The sequence below is a fragment of the Lissotriton helveticus genome, chromosome 9, assembly GCF_964261635.1.
Source record: "Lissotriton helveticus chromosome 9, aLisHel1.1, whole genome shotgun sequence".
NCBI classification, from domain to species: Eukaryota; Metazoa; Chordata; class Amphibia; order Caudata; family Salamandridae; genus Lissotriton; species Lissotriton helveticus.
In genome coordinates this window covers 994,993,087-995,015,587 of record NC_136070.1, presented here as the reverse complement: position 1 = coordinate 995,015,587, position 22,501 = coordinate 994,993,087, and the positions used below count along the sequence as shown (strand labels likewise).

The following is a 22,501-nucleotide window of genomic DNA, read 5'->3' as shown; positions in this document are numbered from 1 at the left end:
AAAATTTGACAGTGTGAGGCGGGCATGGAGCTTCTTGCCGAGAACGAGCTGAGAGGCTGTTTTGCCCACATCATTCACAAACCTTCCCTACTTCTCCCCCCCCAAAAAAAACAAAAGTTTGCTGGATCTGCAGCAAAAGTCCTGGGTTGTTTTCACACCTGTTAATGGACATCGGCTGCTTAGAGCTTCAAAAGACCAGCTGGAAACCTACTCACTGAAGGGGTTTACGGCTTGTCGTCCCTGCCACCATGTGATATCGGCTTTTCACCGGGTGACAATGTGAAGGGATCCAACATTGTGTCACGCAGTGGTACTATGCGAGTAGGCAGGTCCGACATAGTCAGCAACAAGACAACAGAGTGAGCTCACACACACACATACACACCCACCCCTCCAAAGAGATGCACACTAACAAGAAGTGAACAGCAAGGAATCCCTACACCCAGAGCCAGCATCAAGGCGTGGCCACAAACACAAAACAAATACACACACATGCCAGTGTATATATTCACCTACAAGGCAGACACAAAAACTGAGCAACAAGGTACACACAATACCTCAGCAACGACGCATAGATACACACCCAGATTAAATGGAGCATGCACACACTCAGCAACAAGGCACATATACTCTCACCAACAAGAAGTAAATATACCATGATGACAACTTCTACAACCAACATAATATTTTGATTTTATGTCAAACTAAACGTCTTTCTGCAGTTTCTAAACTATATACACTAAATATATATATATATATATATATATATATATATATATATATATATATATATATATATATATAAAACTTCCATCCAATTTATGGTGCTAAAATTACCTATTTTAATAGGTTGGAAGGCTGAGTCTGCCTTGCTTGGGCTCAAACTCACGCCAAATCAGTCAGAGGCGAACATACACCAACCATGCTGTGCTACATTCTATACGCTGGCTAAAAAAGCAACACCAACCAAAGCCAGCACCAAATAAACAAGCATTTACTCTCTGAATAGAATAATGCACAAATTTACCAAGGAAACGCGATTACACACAGATCTGATGCACACAATGTCACTCGAGTCAAGACCCTTAGTAAGGAAAGGCAATGCCATAGTTCATCAGTAATTTCCCAGGGTCTATCCAATGGAAGGATTCTCCCTTAACTACAGTTGGGGTAAATGTACCAGTGATGTGATGTAACACACCTACTAAGGTGGCTGTAGAGCTATGTAGACAGTGGTGAAACAAGGAAAGCTTAGGAGGGCTTGACCGTATACTATTGTCAAAAACCAGAGCTGAACAGTGTGATGATCACTTTCTAATGCTTTGTCGTCTAAACATCAGCCATCTAACCCCTTAGGATAATAAAGAGAGAAAAAAAGAGGATGCTGATGTGATGTAGCCATTAGGCACTGGTGGGCGACCTATTTCTAATCCAGCACTCTTCTACTAGTAAACGTCAATTAGACATTTATGAACACATGCCAGACCCTGTGTATATTTTTTTGCTATGCACCATGATGGTGTCTTGTACCAGATGTAAAAAACTTGGAATGTCGGCTGATCCTGTTAGGTTGTCAACAGGTTTCAGCCAACCTCAGAGGTCCCAAGAGATCTGCTGCCTTCTTCGGGACACCGATCCCCTCTAAATGCATAGTCCTCTCAATGTGCAGAATTTGTTTCCCCTACTTACATGTTAGAGGGAAACATGCCAATGTCGCCAATGCTGGTTGGCTACTCCTGGAAAAAAGTGTAAAGTGAACCCAGACTCCCAGTACCATGCTAAAGGATGTAACTCTCTTCCAACTGTAAGAAAGCACACCCTAAGGAGTAGATAAACCTTTGTTTGGTAATTTCATAAAAATATCAGCTGATTGTGTAATGTGCTTGGAAGGAGTCGATCAAACCTGTGACCATCACATATGTTGCACTGCAGATCATGAAGACCAGCGCCCTATTGTAAACTAAGTAATTCCCAGAAAGTTGAAAAAGCTCAGGTGAGGGACAGAGCAGAGGATGTGGGGGAAAATTCAAGCACAGTACCATATCACAGGCGATTCTGATGAAGACATATGTTTCAAGCAAATATGTAAATATATCGATGTCGGTGTGTGCCTGATACATGAGGCGCCTGTCCGTACCTTTGCTGAGGATGGGCTCTGTGGGTCAATCCCTTGAATAGACCCATGGGGGACTGGCAACAAATAACGATTTTGAGAAAGGTCTTGCATGAGGGACTTTGTGCAACACTTATACGTGTAGCTGACGCCCAATCCAACTCTGTACTATCCTTGATTCCAGTGTATGTGAGTAACAAGCACCCACAACAATGAGTTACACACAGCGGTGAGGGAAGTTTGCACTCGCCAGACATGAACGCTAAAAAGGCGGTATCGACTGCAAAAGAGGAGGAAAGTCCGGGAAAGACCGAATATAAAAATTAAATTAAAAATGTATAACAGACCTCTGGGATCGCTTAGGGTAGCCTAGGAAAGGGACTTGGGAATGCTAGAGGACGATGATTGGCAGGAGGCAGTCCAGAGCCCTAGAGAGATAGCCATACGGGCATGATTCCGACTAATCCAATTTAGAACTCTACATAGAGCATATTATCCCCGTACACTTCACCACAAGCTCGGGAGCGCAGCCACAGACCACTTTGTTGGAGGTTACGGTGAAGCCAGAACTTTCTTCCATATCATCTGGGACTGCCCCAGAAAACAACGCTACTGAACGAGGGTTGCCGGGGTGATGTTGGAGGTTCTGGGGATACGCATCCAACAGGAGGCGCGCTGGCTCCTGTTGGGAATCACAGGGGATAATCGATGGCCGCACACACACAAACATGGCTAATGGTGGCTTCTGGGGTGGCAAAATGTATTATTGTACGGTTGTGGGGGGTACGAGATCCACCAAAACTCTTTGGCTGGATATCGGACATGGACTGGTGCCGATTGGCAGAAAAAGTAGTTTACAAGAGTAGAGGCTGCCCAAAGAAGTGAGAAAAGATATGGAGCCCATGGGAGAAGTATAGATCTTAGTAATGGGTGAGGGAGTGGGAACACTGATCCGGGAGAGCTAAGGATGTTAATATTTGCAGTGTGCTGACCTGTGCGATGTATGTGCCTTCCACCACATATGTATATTGTTGCTTTCCCTGGAACAGAGGCTGTTTAAAAGAGGACTGTTTTCTGGATGGGTTGTATTGTTGAAACTGTGTTTCTGGGTGGATTGTTTTGTTGAATAAATACATTTTGTTTTAAAAAAGTATAGCAGAAAAAATATTGAGAAGTGTGTGTGACATCTCTATGTGCCTGTACACGGTGTGTAAGTATGCACATAACTAAGAGTGTGTAGTGTGGCATGTGGATTACTATTCACCAGTACACGGTGTGCAGCTGTCTCTGTACGCGGTGTGCATGGGAAAGCGCCAGCCTTTCGCACTGCAGTCTATTATCTTTGCAAGCTCTACATTCAGAGGGAGCTGCACTCTATTCTCCTGTGAGAGGATCGCGATAATTATCTTAATTGACTTTAATATTTCCCCGTCGCAGTATTATTTCTTTTTATAATTAGGCGCCATTTGTGCACCCATGTCCCCAAACATCTTGCTCAGCTCTCGCCCGCTCTCTGTGATGCATTAATGGATCTTACAATGACATCCCAAAATACCTCTCTGGCACAACACACATCACCCCTGCCCCCACCCCCCCCTTTGATCTCAGTCTCTTCTATAGAACAGAGATTACTTAGACGGTCCTCCAGTCTCCTAGGCAGAGCTGTGAAACTTAAGTGAGGCTAGGAAACAGCTACTCTGGCTCACCGTAGCGCATCGAGTCCGGCTCATGGATTTATGCCTCAAGCATTGGGTCATTTATGGTACTGAGCAATCCTGTCTGCAGAACCATTTATTGTCTATGACCCCATAAAGACCATCGCTCTAACCCCCATCTTCTGCTCTGTGTTTCATGGTTCTAGTGGTCCTGCCTCAAGGATCCCTTTCCCACCTAGGGCCAAAATCCTAGAACGACATCCCTCTCTGCATTAAGACCATCCAAAGTCACCCGAGTTTCTAAACATTGCTCAAACAGTGTACTTTTTTCTCTGGTTACTCTCTTCAGTCTGCCTGTGTTTCCTCTTGTACGCGCCAAGATGATCTGTACTTTCGTATCCTAGAAATCCTTGAATCAATTGATCAATCAAGCTGTGATTTCTACCTTCAGTGTTATCCAAAGGATCACAGTGTGCTCCCCCATATGGTCTGTCCTCTGCTTGCAGACCACCATCATCATACCACCCCCCATTTGACGTCAAGGCCTAGGCTGTCTTCTAGTGTGAGAGAAATTGAGTTAATGAACAAAGAAAAAACACCAGGATCCTATTTTCAAAGATCAGTCCAATTGGAGCTCTCATTGCACATTAGTCTTAGCCACCATCCTGTTGGCAGACAAGGTTGACTGTGGTTCTTGGTAGCCCGTACCGACAATTCTTGATCTACATGATCCTATTGGTTGCTGGTATTAGTTGCTCTGTGTGATCTTATTGCTCCCTTGTGTTTCTCAATCCTATGATGAACATGTTCTATTGGCTCAGGTTCTATTTTGTGCTACGTGAACCCGGCATGGCCCTTGCAGGTAAGAGTAGTGAGGCGGGGTGGGGGAGCGTCGACAATTGACGATGAGAGAAACTTAAATAAAATAAGAAAAACACTTACCTTGCACTTGCCTAATCATCGGCGATGCAGTGAGTGCAAGGTAAGTGTTTTTCTTTTTTTTAATGTAATCTTCACTCCCCGTCGACTGTTGATTGCCTTCCCCACCCCGCCCCACCGTTGTTACCTGCACGGGCTGCCTGACGGGAACTTATTACTTCTGTGTCCATTTTAGCCAATAAATCCACTCTCATTGGTGCTTAGGCTATTGTAATCAATAGTTCTATATGCTGCTTGTCTACACAACCTTACTGGTTTCAGGATTATCTCAGTTTGTTCATTTTTATTGGCTATGGGTCTAATGATCTGCAGAATCGTATATGTTATTAGTCTTTCTTAATGTGTACTTTCCCATTAGTTACCGGACTAGTGAGAACTCCATGGTGCTATGGATTTCTGATCTTTCCTGACCTGTACTATCTCATAAGTAGCCCGAATAGGGTTAGGTATCATACTGAACACTTATCTTTGAACCTGAAGTTCATTCTCCACCCAGGGCAAACATTTTCTTTTTCACAAATAGAGAGAAAATCAGCACGTTGTGTTAGCAAGCTTGCCTACCTGCCCAGGCCATTCCAGATGAAAAACCTCTTATCCATTTGACAATTCCCCCCCAATAATGTATCATCTGTAACTGCTGAAGAACAGAATGGCACATCTTCCCAGGTCCTGGCTTGAATTTCAAAGCACCTCTCTGCTGCACTGGGGACTGTGCCACCTTGTGTGTTGAACAAAGACACATTTAGGATCCTCACTATTGTAACATACTTGGAAGAATCAGGTTCATATGTGTTCATGTGCTCTTCCTAATACCTTGTCTTGTTGAATCTGCTGAACGTCTAGATTTTTTGTAAATGCATGATGACTGTTTATCATAGCCAACCAATGTAAAGCAATATTAATGCACTAACATGTAGTGCTCAGAATCCCCATATCTTATTGTAATATCTTTCCCTCAAATGTGCCAGAAGTTGCCTTCTGAAAACGTTTTAAGATCTGTGTCAGAAAATAGGATTCTCCCCAGCCACTTCTGCCTAACTATCACCCACACCTGCATTGCTGTAAATTTAGCTATTGCATGTCTTCCAACACCTACACTGACTTTGTGTACGTTCAACAAGAATCCTAAATGATCCGTTGATTCACTAAGTCGACCACGCCTGGAACAGTGACTCTGTGGACTAATCCATCCACTGCAGGAATCTCTGTCTGACACATTGGTCACAGGTTTGAATCAACAGATTCACCCAGCTTGTCACACTTCTGATATTGATGAAATTAGCATCACTGAACTGGGTGTTAATGTAGCCTTATAGCCCACCATAGCGGGCTATACCAGCCATTAAAGGCCTACTCCAGTGTTTGGCTAGGGTCTTTAAGAAGGGAGCGGGCCTATAATGGCAGGTATAGCCCATTACAGAGGGCTATAAGGCTATTAGAACATTCCACCCCTAGAGGGCAGAATGTTCTAATTTGTAAAAGGAAGATCTCATGGAGCCTGAGGGGGTTGAAATACCCTCGGGTCCGCGAGGCCTTTGTTCACAGCAACAGCTGTGAAAAGCAAACATTGGAATGTTGATGCTCCAAGCTTCTACTGGACAGGAGAAGCCCAGATCACTCTATGGTCTTCAATGGAGCCCTTAATATTCCAATGTTCTAATATACATTAACAATTTGTCAGTAGCCCCATAACGTACCTTGGGGATGAAATAACAATAACCAATGCAGCCATGTTTTCTTGCTCATGCTAAATGTGCCTAGGGTGTGTACCCATCTATTTTTAGAACCTTTCTATCACATCTTTGCTCTCCAGATCAGTAAGTGATGATTAGTTTGGTAAGCCTAGAAGTCTACATGTGTGTATCAATTGAAGGCGGTCTCCCTTTCTCATCATTTCAGTCTCCGGCACCTGTGTATTCCCTTTGTTTTATCAAAACCACGTGCTTCCATTGAAGGCCTGTTTATAAAACACTATATATTTGTGTCTCTCTTTTGCTTGGCAGCGCTCATTTTATACAACTGTTGAGGGAACGTCCTTGTCTGCTTATTCTGTGATTCACAGATGTCAATTTTCTCCTCTTAATAAACATTATAAGAATTCAATTGACCTGAGTGTGGAGTTTCTTTGACAGACCTGGTGCATTGTTTTGTTAACACCATGCGCGCTGCGGGTTTTCCCGCTGTGCGCTGTCTTTTTCAAAAACCCACGGTTCATGACGAGCTGAGCTCGTCATGAGCGTACGAGAGGCGTACCTCATGACGAGCTGAGCTCGTCATGAGCATCGAAGGGGTTAAGAAGTGCCAGCGCCTGACTGGAGCAGGACCGGACCCCACACAACAACCAACAGGCACCATAGTAAAGATTGTAATTGTAATTGCATTTATATAATACTTACTACCCCTGATAAGGCCTTGAAATGTTTTATTGGTGAGTAGTACGCAACTCTGGAGCCCAAAAAGTATTTCTGGTAAATTAGTATAAGAAAATATGAAATTAATTTGAGCGGTGTACATTTTAGTCTGTTATTTGGATTGAAAAGGATAGTGGAGGGATAGAAAAGGGAAGGGTTTACAATTATAAGCTCTTGCTACCCCTGATGAGGTGTTAAAGCGCTTTGCGGCAAGTAGCACAATACTCCGTGGGGGAATTGCATTGAGGATGGCACAGCATTTAATTCACCAAATAGGTCAAGTAGTGCTAGCATGCTTTGAATTTTTTTTTAATGAAGTCTGATTATATTTTTTGAATGTATAAAGATTAAGAATCAAAAGTTGCCTTTGTCATCTGGGTAGGCGAGGATGGAATAAATGGTTTCGGGTATGTATAGCGGAAGCCTGGATAAGTGGAACTAGAAGTGAGAGTGTAATCCAAGATTTAGAGAAGGAGGCTCTGAAAGGGTTCGGGAGGGAGGGCATAGACTGACTAGAACTGATAGCTCAGACCTTAATGGACGAATGAGTGAATGAAAAAGGTGAATTGATCCAGTCACGCCAGAATCCCGAAAGAATGTACCTGCGATTTCTGAAAGCAATAGGGCCAGTGTACAGTCGTGAAAAAGCTCTCCAAACTCTTGAAACTAGCACAGACGAGAAGAGCTGTCAGACCCACACTTTTCCATCTTAACCTTCTGCCCTTCACAGATGTCTATTTTTATTTTTTAATATACATTTTAAGATTTTAATTGGCCTGAATGCAGGGTGCCTTTGACAGACCAAAGGTGCACTCTAAAAGTATGGCTGCTATTAAGTGTTAATGTGGTAACTGTCAGTGCCCTATTATTTTACTTGTAGTGGTAAGAAGGCTGCACGTTCTGTGAGTCAACTCGTGCTTGCCTAAGTTATACCTGCTGACGCCTATGTATTTTCTGTCATCTACAACTGGTGCACTTGAGCCTGTATTAACTAAACCGTGGCAAACTCTATTCACCCGAATTTGAGGAGGATTTGCAATTGTTGACCCCTCATACTCTTTGAGAACTTTACCTCACAGTTCTACAAGGTCAAAACATGTGAGTAAAACTTTACCCAAAACTGCAGTGTGATATTTTCAGGTTTTGTTTTAGCCAAGACCTTTTAGTTTTAATACATTTATATTTATTAATAGTTTACTTACAGGTGCTCTCAGTCAGCTCTCATTAGTATGTTAGTTTGTCTTGCACATTTTGTATCTCACACCACAATAGACGTCACGATGCACATGGTCAGCGGACTTCAGATGCTGGCTTACCTCTGTGAGTGTCGGCATTCTACTCTTACGTAATGTGAATATAAGCAAAAATAATCCTCTTGCATAAGATTGTATTATAGCATTTGTATAGTACTTACTATCCTACCCTTACCCTACCCTACCTTACGAGTTTTAAAAAAAATCAGATATAAGCAAAGCCAAACGTTGGCATTCCAGACTGATTTGCTTAGACACTGCTTGTTTGTTCTGAAAACCATGCAAGAGGGGAAAAGGCTGCCACAAGCAATTAGAAATGTTATAAACAGCTACATTATCTACAATGCTGACCAGGTCAGTTCCACACACTTTTCTGATTTAATGACCTTGCTGTAGTCTATTTACTGTGTCCATAGTAAACAGACTACAGTTTGCTGCTTCTAAAATATGATTATAGCATTCCACAGTAACCTGCTTACTAAGGCATAGTGATGAAATAATGTTATGCATGGGAATGTGCAGCAGTAATTAGGCACGGTCAGATAGTCACAACCTTTTAAAATCTTTAAAACATCTTTAAATGCTTTAAATACCATGCCCAGTGGGCTGCTGCTGCAAACCACACTGCTCCGTTACAGACCATTTACTATATCTACAGTAAACAGACCGAGAAGGCGGGACATCGGGCATGCAAGTAAATTATTTCAAAGTTGCGCGTACCAGACATCACAAGAAGACTGGTTGTGAAAGACATATTGTGGCCTCCCAAGAACATACAAGGGCTTTCAGCTTGGGCATTGCATACCATTGATTGGCTTTACTGTCACTCCTACTTGCTTTCTTTCTATTGGGTGGCTTTCCTTGTTCCCAGCCTGTCCATCTTGTGTTTGTTCCTTGCAAGGATAATAGCCTCTTTACCATCTCTTTGATTGGCTGACTTCAATTCTTCCTCTGCTTGTTTTTAGGGAACTACTTTTTTCTTTTTGTTTAGGCACTCCATGAGAGTGCATGTGTTTTCTAGCTTATCTCCCTTGTGTGCTTTTCTTTCCCTTGACTCTCTGCTCACAAGCTTATCTTCCCCACCTGAACTTGTGTTACTCTCTCTTGCTTGTGTGCTTCTGACTCCTGGGCTCCATGTTGCTTTCTTTTGCTCATATGTTGTCCCGCTTGTTGCTTCTTCAACCACCCACCATGTTGTTTCTCCCCCACCTGCGGTGTTGCTTCACCCGCCGGGCTTCCCAACCTCTTCCTAACCTACGTGATTTGTGACTGTGCTCTGACTTTCTGTAAAAGGCAAAGATTCATCAATTTTAGGGGCTTCTTAGATCAGGAGGTTTGCTGGATCAGTCTGTTTATGGTACATAGTGCAAAATTTATTTTTGCTAAGTGCAACCCCCCATCAGTCAGTCTATTTCGCCCAAGGGGGAACGAGGCTCAAAACGATTAGCTGTTACGATTCCTGGATCTGTGCATACATCAACGGGCCTTACTTCAGGCGTGTTACTACTGCATTTAACCGGCTTCAGATGGTTGTAAAATAAAGATAAGGACACATTTTTGATCCTAGGTGACCCGACGAGACCCAGGTTGGCTTGGACAGCCAAATCATCCAACACCCTTGGTTGATGAAATTTACAATAACACAGTCACCCTTGAAACACTTGGGCGAGGGCTCACAGACTCAACTCTATGTACCAGGAGAATATCCTTATAGACATCAAGGTTAGCATTAAAGCTAGCATTGCTACTAAACCAGTGAGTAACCTTATTCCTGAGCTGTTCCAGAGTCTTAGGTGATCCAGAGGGTAAAGTTGGAACATCAGGTAAAATTACAACATATGCACCGGAGGCAGGGGGTAGATGCACAGTTTGGAGCTCATTTTGGAGCTCATTCTCCTGGGCTCTAAGCTCACTCACAGGCGCATCGTGAACACTACCTCTCCTACACGCCCATTTTATTCTCCAGCCAGGAAGTTTTGCCCTACTCCATTGTTAACCCTGTTCAATGGACTCTCACACTGGTGTGGCGGCTTTTTGAATATGGGGGCTGGGCTCAACAGTGGAACCACCAGCCACAGGCTCCCGGGCAGCCACATGGGCTGACCAGATACCTGGATCACTTTAGATCTCAATCAGTTTCTCCAATTGGTGTCCAATTTCCTTGAGTCTGGAATGGCGCGCGTCCCACACATTGGGGAAGGAACAGGCGCTTTGTAGCGCTGGGGCGTCATGAGCCCTCCTCAGCCCATCCTGCTTGGTAGTGGCAGCTAGGAAGTGCAGTCCCAACAGACATAACTTACTTTCTCAACTAATCCTACTAAAGGACACATAGAACACCATTGCCACAGACTTAAAATGCAATCTCATGGAGCCAGGGCTCTCTTAAATGTAGAGGTTAGTAAAGGGTCGTATGATGTGGCTTTTATTTTACTAGTAGGTTAAGTTACGGGCTTTTAACTCCCACTGACTTTGCTCTTGTGAGTTATGGCTCCTCATCTAATAAACAACTTGTGAGGTTTATGCACTTGTACAGTATACCTATATATTCAGCCAGATTAATGCCTCATGGAAGCTAATGTATACAGACAAGTGTATGTGTATACCCACGCATATCTATGCACACAAAACCCGTAGAAGGATTAGCCACTTGATTACTTGGATTATTTAAAATACATGTTCATAAAGTAAACTTTTACATATAAGACAACTCGATTCTGCTAATCTGTGCAATACACACATATGGGACAGAATCTTTAGTCAGCACACACCCAAGCACTACCTTAGAATAAAATGCCTCTTTAATCATATGTTAAACGCCTATGTATTATCAAACAGCTTAACTGAACAAAATAGCAAGCCAACCCCCATTTTATCATCACCAGCTGATCTACAAACTTTACACCACTCACAAGATAAATGATTTTGATATTTTAGGTGCAGGACTTACTCTCTCACACACCAAGTGCAGGCAAAATGTGAACCTGGGAGGCCTGTGCACAAACCTACACCCATCTGCACTATTTATGTAGTTCACATGCCAAGTGTAGGCCACACAAAACATGGATGAACTAACTAAACACAGCCATAAGAGGTCAACCAAACTGTCACCACACAACATTCTGAAAAAAAAACAATTTGCGCCACCAAACGTCACTTCTTAACCACTCCAACACACAGCCAATTAATTTTCCTTGTTGATGCACCAGTATGAGGCTCATCTATAGTAGTTCAGGGGATGTAACATAACCCAGTTGTTATATATATATAGTAGTTCAATCGTTGTAACATAAACCAGTTGTTGAGCCCCATTGCCCAGCTTGGCGAGTTTTTTGCACATCCACTAAAGTATGACGAATTTCCTCTCGTAAAGCTGCCAGGCCAACAACCCTCTGAAATAGTGGGCCTTGGTCTGCTCTGAAATATGAAAGAATCACATGCCCTTAAGTGCAGCACAAATCCAAAAACGAAACTTCACTTTAATTTCGTCCTAAAAATAAGCGAATCAAGGGCAATAGGTCTGACATAGCCAAGCTGGTTGAATCGTTTTACTTTTTTACTTCTTTTTTTTATTACAATCACATGCTAAAAAACAGAAAAAAGAAAGCCATTGGTCATATGTTGTTCATTTTGTAAAAATACTAATCATTGCATTCTATTTTAATAGTACAGTATATGTGCTTCCTAGCTGGCAGGTTAATCTGGAACGAATATAAAAATTATGTTTTAGCATTTAATGCATATCACAGGAAAATAAGAATGTTATTGGTGCAAACAATAGGAAGTGTTGACTTTGAATTACAGTACACTGAAGGCATAGTTTAAACATAATTACAGGAAAAGGTAAAATAGGGATAAAGAAAGGTAAGAAAAACAGCATTGCCAAAGTAAAGTATCGTCAGACCAGCCCTGGTACTTTAAGTGCATTTCATTTTATGCGGATGTTTACATGGGATGACCTAAATCATCTTCATATCTCCTGCAAACACACACATACTTGCTAAACTAATCTATGGTGTGTACTTCAATCAATTATGTAGCTATATCAATACGTTCAACAAGTCTCTTACCCCTATATAATCACTCCAGGGTTTCGCGATATAGCGAGTTGCAAAAAAAAAAAAAAAAAAAAATCACTTAGCTAGCACTTTTGCAAAAAGCCCGCACTTTTACCAAAACTGCCTGGGAAATGCGACCCCCTCATTTTATTAGCCCAACACGGATCACTGGGCCGAATAAAAGAAGGGCAGCAAGCAGGTGACGTGTTTATTTATTTCCTCCTCCTCAGCTTCTTGTGTGGCGTACTCCCTGGAGAGCCACCTTGCGGCCTGGGCCGGTAGCGCCAGTCTGCAGCCTCCTGACTGGCCCTGGAGTGGGGTAACTGCACCGAGGACTGAGATCAGACAGGTTTAAAATAAAAAAAAAACAGAGCTCACTATGTGAAGGGTGGGGTCCCAAAAATCTAAAAAAAACAAGTCCACCGGAAATGGGGGGGGGGGGGGCAGGGATGAAGGAGGAAACATATTTGTTTAAAATCGGGCCCCCTCTAGCATGGGTCACACTGCAGGCCTTTTGGGCTGCACATTTTCCATTTTCGGGCCGCAAAATGTGCTACTCTATACTGCGATATCCTGCCATAGGCCACATACTAAACCAAAGCATGTGCACACCCACACCCACGCTTCTTTACATTGCCAAGGACGAAATGAGATATGTGCCCAGCAGCAAACCCCTGTTTCTGAACCCCCAACCCATATGCTGATATATGCCCACCAAATACCTGACCATAGAGAGAGGCAGGCAGTCTAGGGCTTATCCACCCTCCAAAGCACACCAAATTAGTTCTCATAGCCACGTCACCCACGCCCCAGCACAGAGCTGTCCAGCACCGCCCACTAAAATAACCTGCTTGAGTATTCTGGCACTTTGGGTAATGGTGGCATTGATCAGCATTTGGGCAAATAAGTTGTCCTGATGGCGTAGCCCACAAGGATGAACTTCAGAAATCGGGTGCAATACATCCTACTGAGGGACGGGCAAAAGAGAATGCCAAGGAATCCATTCATTCACCTTTTGGGGACAATTGTTCATCTAATCCGTCTTTGCATCATACCCACCCACTGCGTAAAGCACAATATATATCCGCCCAAAAAAACGTGCAGTCACCCCACTCACAACGCAAGAACGTCCATAAAAAGCCCACTGGATTGCAGTATCTACTCAGTAAAATATAAAACAACCCATAAATACGAATGCAGAGTACTATGGAAACACAAACACATGTTTCACACCTAACCACTAAAATACAACGTACACCCGAACTGTGAATCTTGCCTATCGACCCGCCGAAATAGGACGCGTGCTCACAATGCAAAATATACATTTTTTCACAACTAAACACCGAAACGTACTCAGTATTGACAAAAGTTAAACCAAGGAATTACGCATAAAATGTGCCCAGCACTGCCAAGTGAAATCAACAAAAAGATTAAAGACATGCAGCAAAGAAACCTGGGAATAAAATGCTCAATAATCCCTGTTCTCAGACCACAAATTCACTCGGGACTAAAACACAACACATTCCGCAGACTAACGTGATAAATACACCGGAATAAATACACGTTATTGGCGAAAGTGCAACTGGTGATAACACATAGTGAAACAAACACAAAAAAACAAGTGATAGAGGTCTGGTGTGTGTAATGTCTGGTTTTGTGGGTGGATGAGAGTTCTATGATGGGTGTTGGTAAAGGGCTGTTGGAGTACATTTCTGCTGGTGATGTGCTGCTGCCGATGTTGCCTGGCACTGTTGATGGAAAAAGTTGTGGAACAGGCAGAGAAATATTCTGCAATGACATGGGCACTAAAAGTAGTAGGCAAAATGCTCGCAGGGATAGGACTTAAGTGGTAGATGTGGCAGAGTCTGACACTGGCGGATTCCATTGCAGGTTTGGTTCTGATTGATGTAGTGTGGTTGAATCTACAGCTGTATTAACACTCAGTGGCAGCCGCAGTGATTGTGTGGGTTTTAATAAGGATAACAGTGAAGACTGATTGATTTTAGATATAATGGCCACTCAAAAGCCTCCACTGAACATGAGAATGCTGCTGGAGTGACCTCTAAAAGCATAAGTGAGGTGGGACGCACAACACGTGTTGTTGCAAGAAATGATATGATCAGTTTGAGATTCAGTGCCGGTATCGGCAGTGCTTAATTTGCGCCAGGGTTTTCCGGTGCCCTGCACCAGCACTTAATTGTCAGCAGGGGGGCCTGTGACAATCTGCCACATGGGGGCATTTTCTGGCTAATTTAGAGATGACCACAACAACAGTTAATTATTAACTCAATATACATCATAAATGAATATTACTTGCGACCCAAGCCATTCTTATAGCTTTGGGAGCCAGAAATATTCTGAACTGTCACACTTTTAGGAGGGTGAATGTTAGTACTTGTGTTGTTACTATCACTGGCGGCACCAGCAGGGACAATGTGTGGTACAAGGTGCAGTGGCCTCCTGGGGAGAGCGCTGGCACTTTTTGCAAATTAAGCACTGGGTATCTGGTGTGTGAGCAGGTCACGTTTGGAAAATGCTGGTAACAGGAGCATCAGTGATTTTTTTTGTTTGTCCAGGTAATGGCAAATATAAGTAATGACAGCATGATGGAGGCGTGGGCCACGGTGTACCAGCTGGGCATACTGGCAGTGATAACAGAACATCCTTTTGAGTAATAAGTGCAACCCATTATTGGGGACACCACGGGTGGGTATTATGGGTGGCAGCTGCAAGCATTTTAGGAGTGGCTTGTGTAGGGAGGATTCTGTAGGGGCATGGTTGGCAGAATATTCTTTTTTTATTGATTTCCACACACACCTTAGGGTATGTGAAGAATTAAAAATGCAATAATAGGCACACCAAGTACATCTTGTTTGTTGTAGGGGGTTAGGCTGATACTCGCGGTGCTGTGTGTGCACGAGGCGTAGCACAGATAAAGTAGTTGGTTTGTGGGTAATATCGCTGCCATATGGACAGTTGGTGATCTAAAGGGGGTACTCGGAGTGGGCACGGGAAGTGTGTGTGTTTTATGACGTATTTGGTGCAAAGGCAGAAACACTGCACATACCGAGTGACACTACGGATGATACATCATTGTAGCCCTGCAAGGGAAGCACTTGCTAGGTGCTGCTGCCTATCATGATTGCCAATAGGATGTGCTGTTGCCTATCATGAGTGACAATGGCAGGTGCTGTTGCCTATCATGAGTGACAATGGCAGGTTCTCTTGCCTATCATGAGTGACAATGGCAGGTGCTGTTGCCTATCATGAGTGACAATGGCAGGTGCTCTTGCCTATCATGAGTGACAATGGCAGGTGCTCTTGCCTATCATGAGTGACACTGGCAGGTTCTGTTGCCTATCATGAGTGACAATGGCAGGTGCTCTTGCCTATCATGAGTGACAATGGCAGGTGCTCTTGCCTATCATGAGTGACAATGGCAGGTGCTCTTGCCTATCATGAGTGACAATGGCAGGTGCTCTTGCCTATCATGAGTGAAAATGGCAGGTGCTGTTGCCTATCATGAGTGACAATGGCAGGTGCTCTTGCCTATCATGAGTGACAATGGCAGGTGCTCTTGCCTATCATGAGTGAAAATGGCAGGTTCTGTTGACTATCATGAGTGAAAAGGGCAGGTGCTCTTGCCTATCATGAGTGACAATGGCAGGTGCTCTTGCCTAACATGAGTGACACTGGCAGGTTCTGTTGCCTATCATGAGTGACAATGGCAGGTGCTCTTGCCTATCATGAGTGACAATGGCAGGTGCTCTTGCCTATCATGAGTGACAATGGCAGGTGCTCTTGCCTATCATGAGTGACAATGGCAGGTGCTCTTGCCTATCATGAGTGACAATGGCAGGTGCTGTTGCCTATCATGAGTGACAATGGCAGGTGCTCTTGCCTATCATGAGTGACAATGGCAGGTGCTCTTGCCTATCATGAGTGACAATGGCAGGTTCTGTTGCATATCATGAGTGACAATGGCAGGTTCTGTTGCCTATCATGAGTGAAAATGGCAGGTGCTGTTGCCTATCATGAGTGACAATGGCAGGTTCTGTTGCCCATCATGAGTGACAATGGGAGATGCTCTTGCCTATTATGAGTGACAATGGCAGGTGCTGATGCCTATCATGAGTGAGAATGGCAGGTGCTGCTGCCTACCACGAGTGACAATGGGTGGTGCTGTTGGCTATCATGAGTGACAATGGCATGTTCTGTTGCCTATCATGAGTGACAATGGGAGATGCTCTTGCCTATCATGAGTGACAATGGCAGGTGCTGTTGCCTATCATGAGTGACAATGGCGGGTTCTATTGCCTATTATGAGTGACAATGGCAGGTGCTCTTGCCTATCATGAGTGAAAATGGCAGGTTCTGTTACCTATCATGAGTGACAATGGCAGGTTCTGTTGCCTATCATGAGTGACAATGGCAGGGGTTGTTGGCTATCACGAGTGACAATGGCAGGTGCTCTTGCCTATCATGAGTGAAAATGGCAGGTGCTGTTGCCTATCATGAGTGACAATGGCAGGTTCTGTTGCCTATCATGAGTGACAATGGCAGGGGTTGTTGGCTATCACGAGTGACAATGGCAGGTGCTCTTGCCTATCATGAGTGAAAATGGCAGGTGCTGTTGCCTATCATGAGTGACAATGGCAGGTTCTGTTACCTATCATGAGTGAAAATGGCAGGTGCTGTTGCCTATCATGAGTGACAATGGGAGGAGCTGTTGCCTATCACGAGTGTCAATGACGTGTGCTGGTGCCAGTCATGAGTGACAATGGGAGGAGCTGTTGCCTATCACGAGTGTCAATGACGTGTGCTGGTGCCAGTCATGAGTGTCAAAGACAGGGGCTTTTGTCTATCACGAGTGTCAATGCAGGTGCTGTTGCCTATCATGATTGTCAATGGCAGGTGCTGTTGCCCATCATGAGTTACAGCGGTGACCACGGATTGGTACCCAGTTTGTGAATGTGATGGAATATATCGCCACTGGGTTGTCAATCGTACTCATTGCACTGTATGGAGATTATATGGACATCAGCGCAGGCCTGGGTGAAGGTGTTTTTCGTGATGGCACTGAAACGGTCGGTTGTCAGTGAAGATAAGACCACTTAAAAAACATTGTGTTTGTGGCATGAATAATTGTGCCATTACCACTGATTATGGCAGCACCGACGTTTGCTTAGGTCGGTGGGATTGTGCATGAGCCTAACAGGGGTGTGGTTAGTGTCACCAGCAGAGCAGTTGATGGCGACCTGGCATGAATGACGGAGAAGGCCTCAGTTCCATCGGGATGCCAATGCTGCCAGTGCTGACGGTGGCAGTGACGTCGGTAACCCTAGCCAATGATCAAAGTGCCTGTGGTGGCTGGGGCACTGGGTGAAGAAAGCACAGCCTCAGCTGGCATGATGGTGGCAGTGATGCCTGCTGGCGGGAGTATCAGCAGCACTGGCAGACATGCTGTGACATTTCATGCAGCAGTAATGGCAGTAGGCACGGAACTGGCAGTGGGCACGGGACTGGCAGTGAGACCCTTTTCAGTGGGATGTGCCACTGACGCTTTTGGTACCCAGGACGGCACTGCCACGGGTGCTTGCTCCAACAGTGTTCATCCTGGTAGCACTGTTAATGGTATAGCTAATACTGCTGGCAGAGACGCTAGGGTACTGGAGGTACTGATGGAGGCAGCACTGCTGGTGATGTCGGCAGTAAGGCTGGCGGCAGGGATGCTGGTGGCGCTGACAACGATGCCGCTGGTGGTAAATGTGATAAGGACAGTGGTACTGGCAGTGATGCTGTGGAATAAATACTGATAATACTGCTGAGAGATATCTGAAGGGCAGTGGCACTGGCAGTGAAGCATGCATGCTGGTGGCAGTGGTACCCATACTACTGCTGAGAGGTATCTGAAGGGCAGCGGTACTGCCAGTAAGGCTGTGGAATAAATACCGATAATACTGCTGAGAGGTAGCTGAAGTGTGGTGGCACTGGCAGTGAGGCTTGCATGCTGGTGGCAGTGGCATCGATAATACTGCTGAGAGGTATCTGAAGGGCAGTGGTACTGGCAGTAAGGCTTTCGGCAGCGTTGGCAGCACCAGTGAGTCTTGTATGCTGGTGGCAGTGGTACAGAAAATACTGCCGAAAAGTATCTGAAGGGCAGTGGTACTGGAAGTGGTGCTGTGGAATACATTCGGATAATACTGCTGGGAGGTATCTGGGGGGCAGTGCTACTGGCAGTTCGGCAGCGACAGTACCAGTGAGGCTTGCATGTCGGTGGATGTAGTACTGCTGAGAGATCATAAGTGCAGTGGCACTGGCAGTTACGCTTTCGGCAGGGATAGCTGCACCACTGAGGCTTGCACGCTGGTGTCAGCGGCACAGAAAATACTCCCGAGAGTACTGTCCTGAATGCAAGCATGCTGGCTCTGATAGCAGTGGCACCGGTAATGCTGCTGAGAGAGATGACCAGAGTAGTGTTACTGCCAGTGACGGAGTTGGCAGCGACAGTAGTATAAGAGAAGCGTGCACAGTCTGTCGAGAAAGCATTAGGGCAGTGGTAAAAGCAGTGACGTTTTTGGCAGTGGCAGTAATAGCAGAGGTGCGTGCATGCAGGTGGCAGTCGCACTGCTGAGGGAGATGGCAAGGGCAGCGGTGCTGCCAGTGAGGCTTGCACGCTGGGGGCAGTAACAGTGGTACTGATAACACTTCTGTGAGACATCGTAAAATACAGTGGTACTGGAGATGACGCCGTTGGTACCGATAGTGGAAGTAGCGATGCTTGCATGGCAGTGGTACTGCTGAGAGAGATAGTAAGGGCAGTGGTACGGGCAGTGACGCCTTTAGCAGCGGCAGGAGTAGCAGCGATGCCCGCATGCTCCTGGCAGTGGTACTGCTCAGAGTGATCGTAAGTGCAGTGGTACGGGCAGTGACGCTTTTGGCAGCCACAGGAGTAGCAGCGATGCTTGCATGCTGGTGGCAGCAGCAGTACTGCTGAGAAAGATCATAAGGACAGTGGTACTGGCAGTGACACTTTTGACAGACAGCGTAGTGGCGGTGGCAGCAGTCCTGCTGAGAGAGATCGTAATTACAATGGCACTGGCATTGACTCTGTTGACAGCGTTATAGTAGCGGCGTCGGCAGCAGTACTGCTGAGAAGGATCGTAAGGACAGCAGTACGGGCAGTGACGCTTTTGGCAGCAAGGGTAGGGGGAGCGACGCTGGCAGCGCTGGCGGCGATGCTGCTGGCAGTGAGGGGGATGACTCCGGTGCCAGTAATGACACTGACATCCAGTGAGACTGGCAAAGGGTGGGGGTGAGGGAGGGGGGGAGGTACTCACGTGGGCTGCTGTGGGAAAATGAAGCCCTCGGCCCCCAGTGCGCACAGGGACATCAGCAGGACCATGGCCGGCAGCGAATAAGTGCAGGAAGAGACGCGGCTCGGAGACCCCGGCAACGCCATCTTTCCAAAAACAGGATGAGCAGGAGGAGTGCGCCGCTGGGTCAGCGGGGAGAGAGCTGTCACCAGGGGGACGGAGCTCTGGGCCGGGGAGCCGGTGCCAGGAAGCCTGCCTGGGATGCGGTGAGCGCCGGGGATACTCCTGGCTCCGCTGCTCCAGCCGCACTGAGCTTAGCTCAGCCCATAATTCTGCTCTCGTTGCCACCAGGCCCCGCCCCCTTTGGCGCCCCTCCCCCTGCCGCCAGCCTCCAATGCCCGGCCTGGCTCTGGCTGGAGTGCCCGCGCCGACCCGGGAGCCCTCTCTGAAGCCGCGCAGAGCGCACCTCGGGCACGCGGAATCTCCGCGCTTAGGCTGAGGAGGGAGCAGATGCGCCCACCAGGAGTCCTTTCTCTCTTCTCACCACTGGGCAATGCAGAGAGGAGATACTCCTAGGAGGGATGAATGGATCTCAAAGTACAAGAGACCCCTGTGACTGTTGTGGGCAGTGGCCTAACGCAGCCCCCTGCAGCCAGTGTGCCATTATGGGGCCCCCAATTCTTCAAGCACTCCCAAACCATCAGAGGTTCTCCATTCAGCCCAAGGCCATTGCATTTCTGTGAGACCTGGGAGACTGTTGTTTACAATGAATACATATGTATGCAAACTTCAGTTCTGCCATTTTAATTTGTTCTTTCCCTTTTGCTTCTAAAACATTATCTATTTTGAAGGATGTGTAGTCTGAGCGTGGGATGAAGGAAGGTCAATTCTTGTCCGGTTAATTGACAAGCTTGTAATGTTGAAGATACTAATCATGTTCCAAGTATAGTGTATGTGCCAAGTGCCTGAGAAGCAACAGAAGATATGTATCATCTCGTGTGCTTGTTTTTTTTATATTTTATTTTACAGAGTTTTATATAGCGCAAACTTGACCCGAATCGGGTATCAGAGCGCTTTACATAGCACCAGCTGATTTACACGAGGACAAATTCATTTTTGTTGTTGTTGTTTTTTGTTAGGCACTGGGAGATTAAGTGATTTGCCCAGAATCACAGGATGTCCAGCGTCATTGCCAAGACTCAAACCCAGTTCCCCAGATTCGAAGTTGACCGCCTTAGCCAATAAGCCCTCTCCTCCCCCTAGCTTGCGCTTAAGGCATCACGTCACTTTTGTCAGGGGTGCAGCTGCACCACCAGAGTCACTCCAGGGTCTTTCCCCTCACCATACATCCAAGCAAAAGCATATTTCCCTAAGTGATTCACCTCGCTTTGCGTTGTCTTGCGATATTCGTCCACTTTGCCCTTAATGGCACCCAGTAGGCCCTGCTCCAACATCTCCCTGTGTTGCCACTCAAAATCTGCAATCTATGCTTCTAGTTGCGCCAGACGACTTCACAGTGATTTAAGGATCCCAGCATGTTTAGACAAGTGGACACCCTGTATATTGACCTTGAAGGCCTCCCATACTGTCGCAAACTTATCTATGGGGCCTACATTAGTAAGAAAGAACTCCTCAATTGCCTGTGGTAGTTCCTACCGAAATGCAGTGTCCAAAAGAGAATATGATTCATACTAAATATTGCCTACACTGTAGGTCAAACGCATATCAGTTGGTAGAATTGTGGAAGAACATATAATTCATACTGTCATACGGTTCCTTCTAATTCAGTAAGATCGTGCGTTTGGGCAACATAAGCATCAGGACTATGGGAAATACGTCCACTTATACTATCAGATTATTTTGACCTGGTTCCTGACTAGCTCACAGTGCACCATCTGGACCCATAAACCTATAAGGGTACCTGATGGTGTCTGGAACCTCAGAATATGCTAATCCTAATTACCCCAAGGAAATTGTTGAAACAGATCTACCCTTTTGTTGTTATCTCAGGCATGCCCAAAGGGAGACACAAGAAATACACAAATTCCCATATCAAAATTTATTAAAGCAATTGGATTCTTGTGTAAAATGTGTGCGCTGCAATGATTAGTAGAAGGAAACATAGCATTATAACCAGCATTGCAAGAATGGTGAAAAAGATAAATAATTCAACCATTATAATCATGCCACTGGAATTATGCGATTGTGGCGGAGTGGTGATTTTTGCACAGTTATAGATTTGCTGCATTTGCCACTTAATCCATCATTTGTTGCATAATCATCGGATTTAAAAAAAAGAAAATGTTGGTCCTAGCTCAAACGGTTACAAAATTACAAAAAATGCTGCAACACATGTTGCAGCGTGATGGAAGTCCCTTTTCAAAAGTTGTCTTGTCAGCTTTTTGTTGCTTATTGTTAAACTATTATAAAATGTGTGTAGAATATGTGCGCTGCAATGATTAGTAGAAGGAAACAGAGTATTGTAAACAGCATTGCAAGAATGTTGAAAAAAGATAAATAATTCAACCATTATAATCATGCCACTGTAATTATGCAATTGTGGCGGCGTGGTGTTTTTTGCAGTTATACATTTGCTGCATCTGCCACGTAATCCATCATTTGTTGCATAATCATTAGATTTTAACAAAAGAAAATGTTGGTCCTAGCTCAAACGGTAAACAAATTACCTGTTCCAGCACGATGGAAGGCCCTTTTCAAAGTTGTCTTGTCAGCATATTGTTGCTTATTGTTAAACTGTT

The 22,501-nt window shown here is 45.2% G+C and overlaps 1 protein-coding gene across 1 annotated transcript in view; it reads right to left on the bottom strand.

Annotated features, from left to right (window-relative positions):
* Positions 1-20,046, bottom strand: part of CACNA2D2 (calcium voltage-gated channel auxiliary subunit alpha2delta 2) — a 1,696,410-nt gene extending 1,676,364 nt beyond the window's left edge. Inside the window, exon 1 of the mRNA XM_078661304.1 lies at positions 19,767-20,046. Within this exon, the coding sequence (XP_078517430.1) occupies positions 19,767-19,888 (122 nt within the window). The 5' untranslated portion in view covers positions 19,889-20,046. The remainder of the gene's footprint in view (positions 1-19,766) is intronic.
* Positions 20,047-22,501: the final 2,455 nt, after the last annotated feature.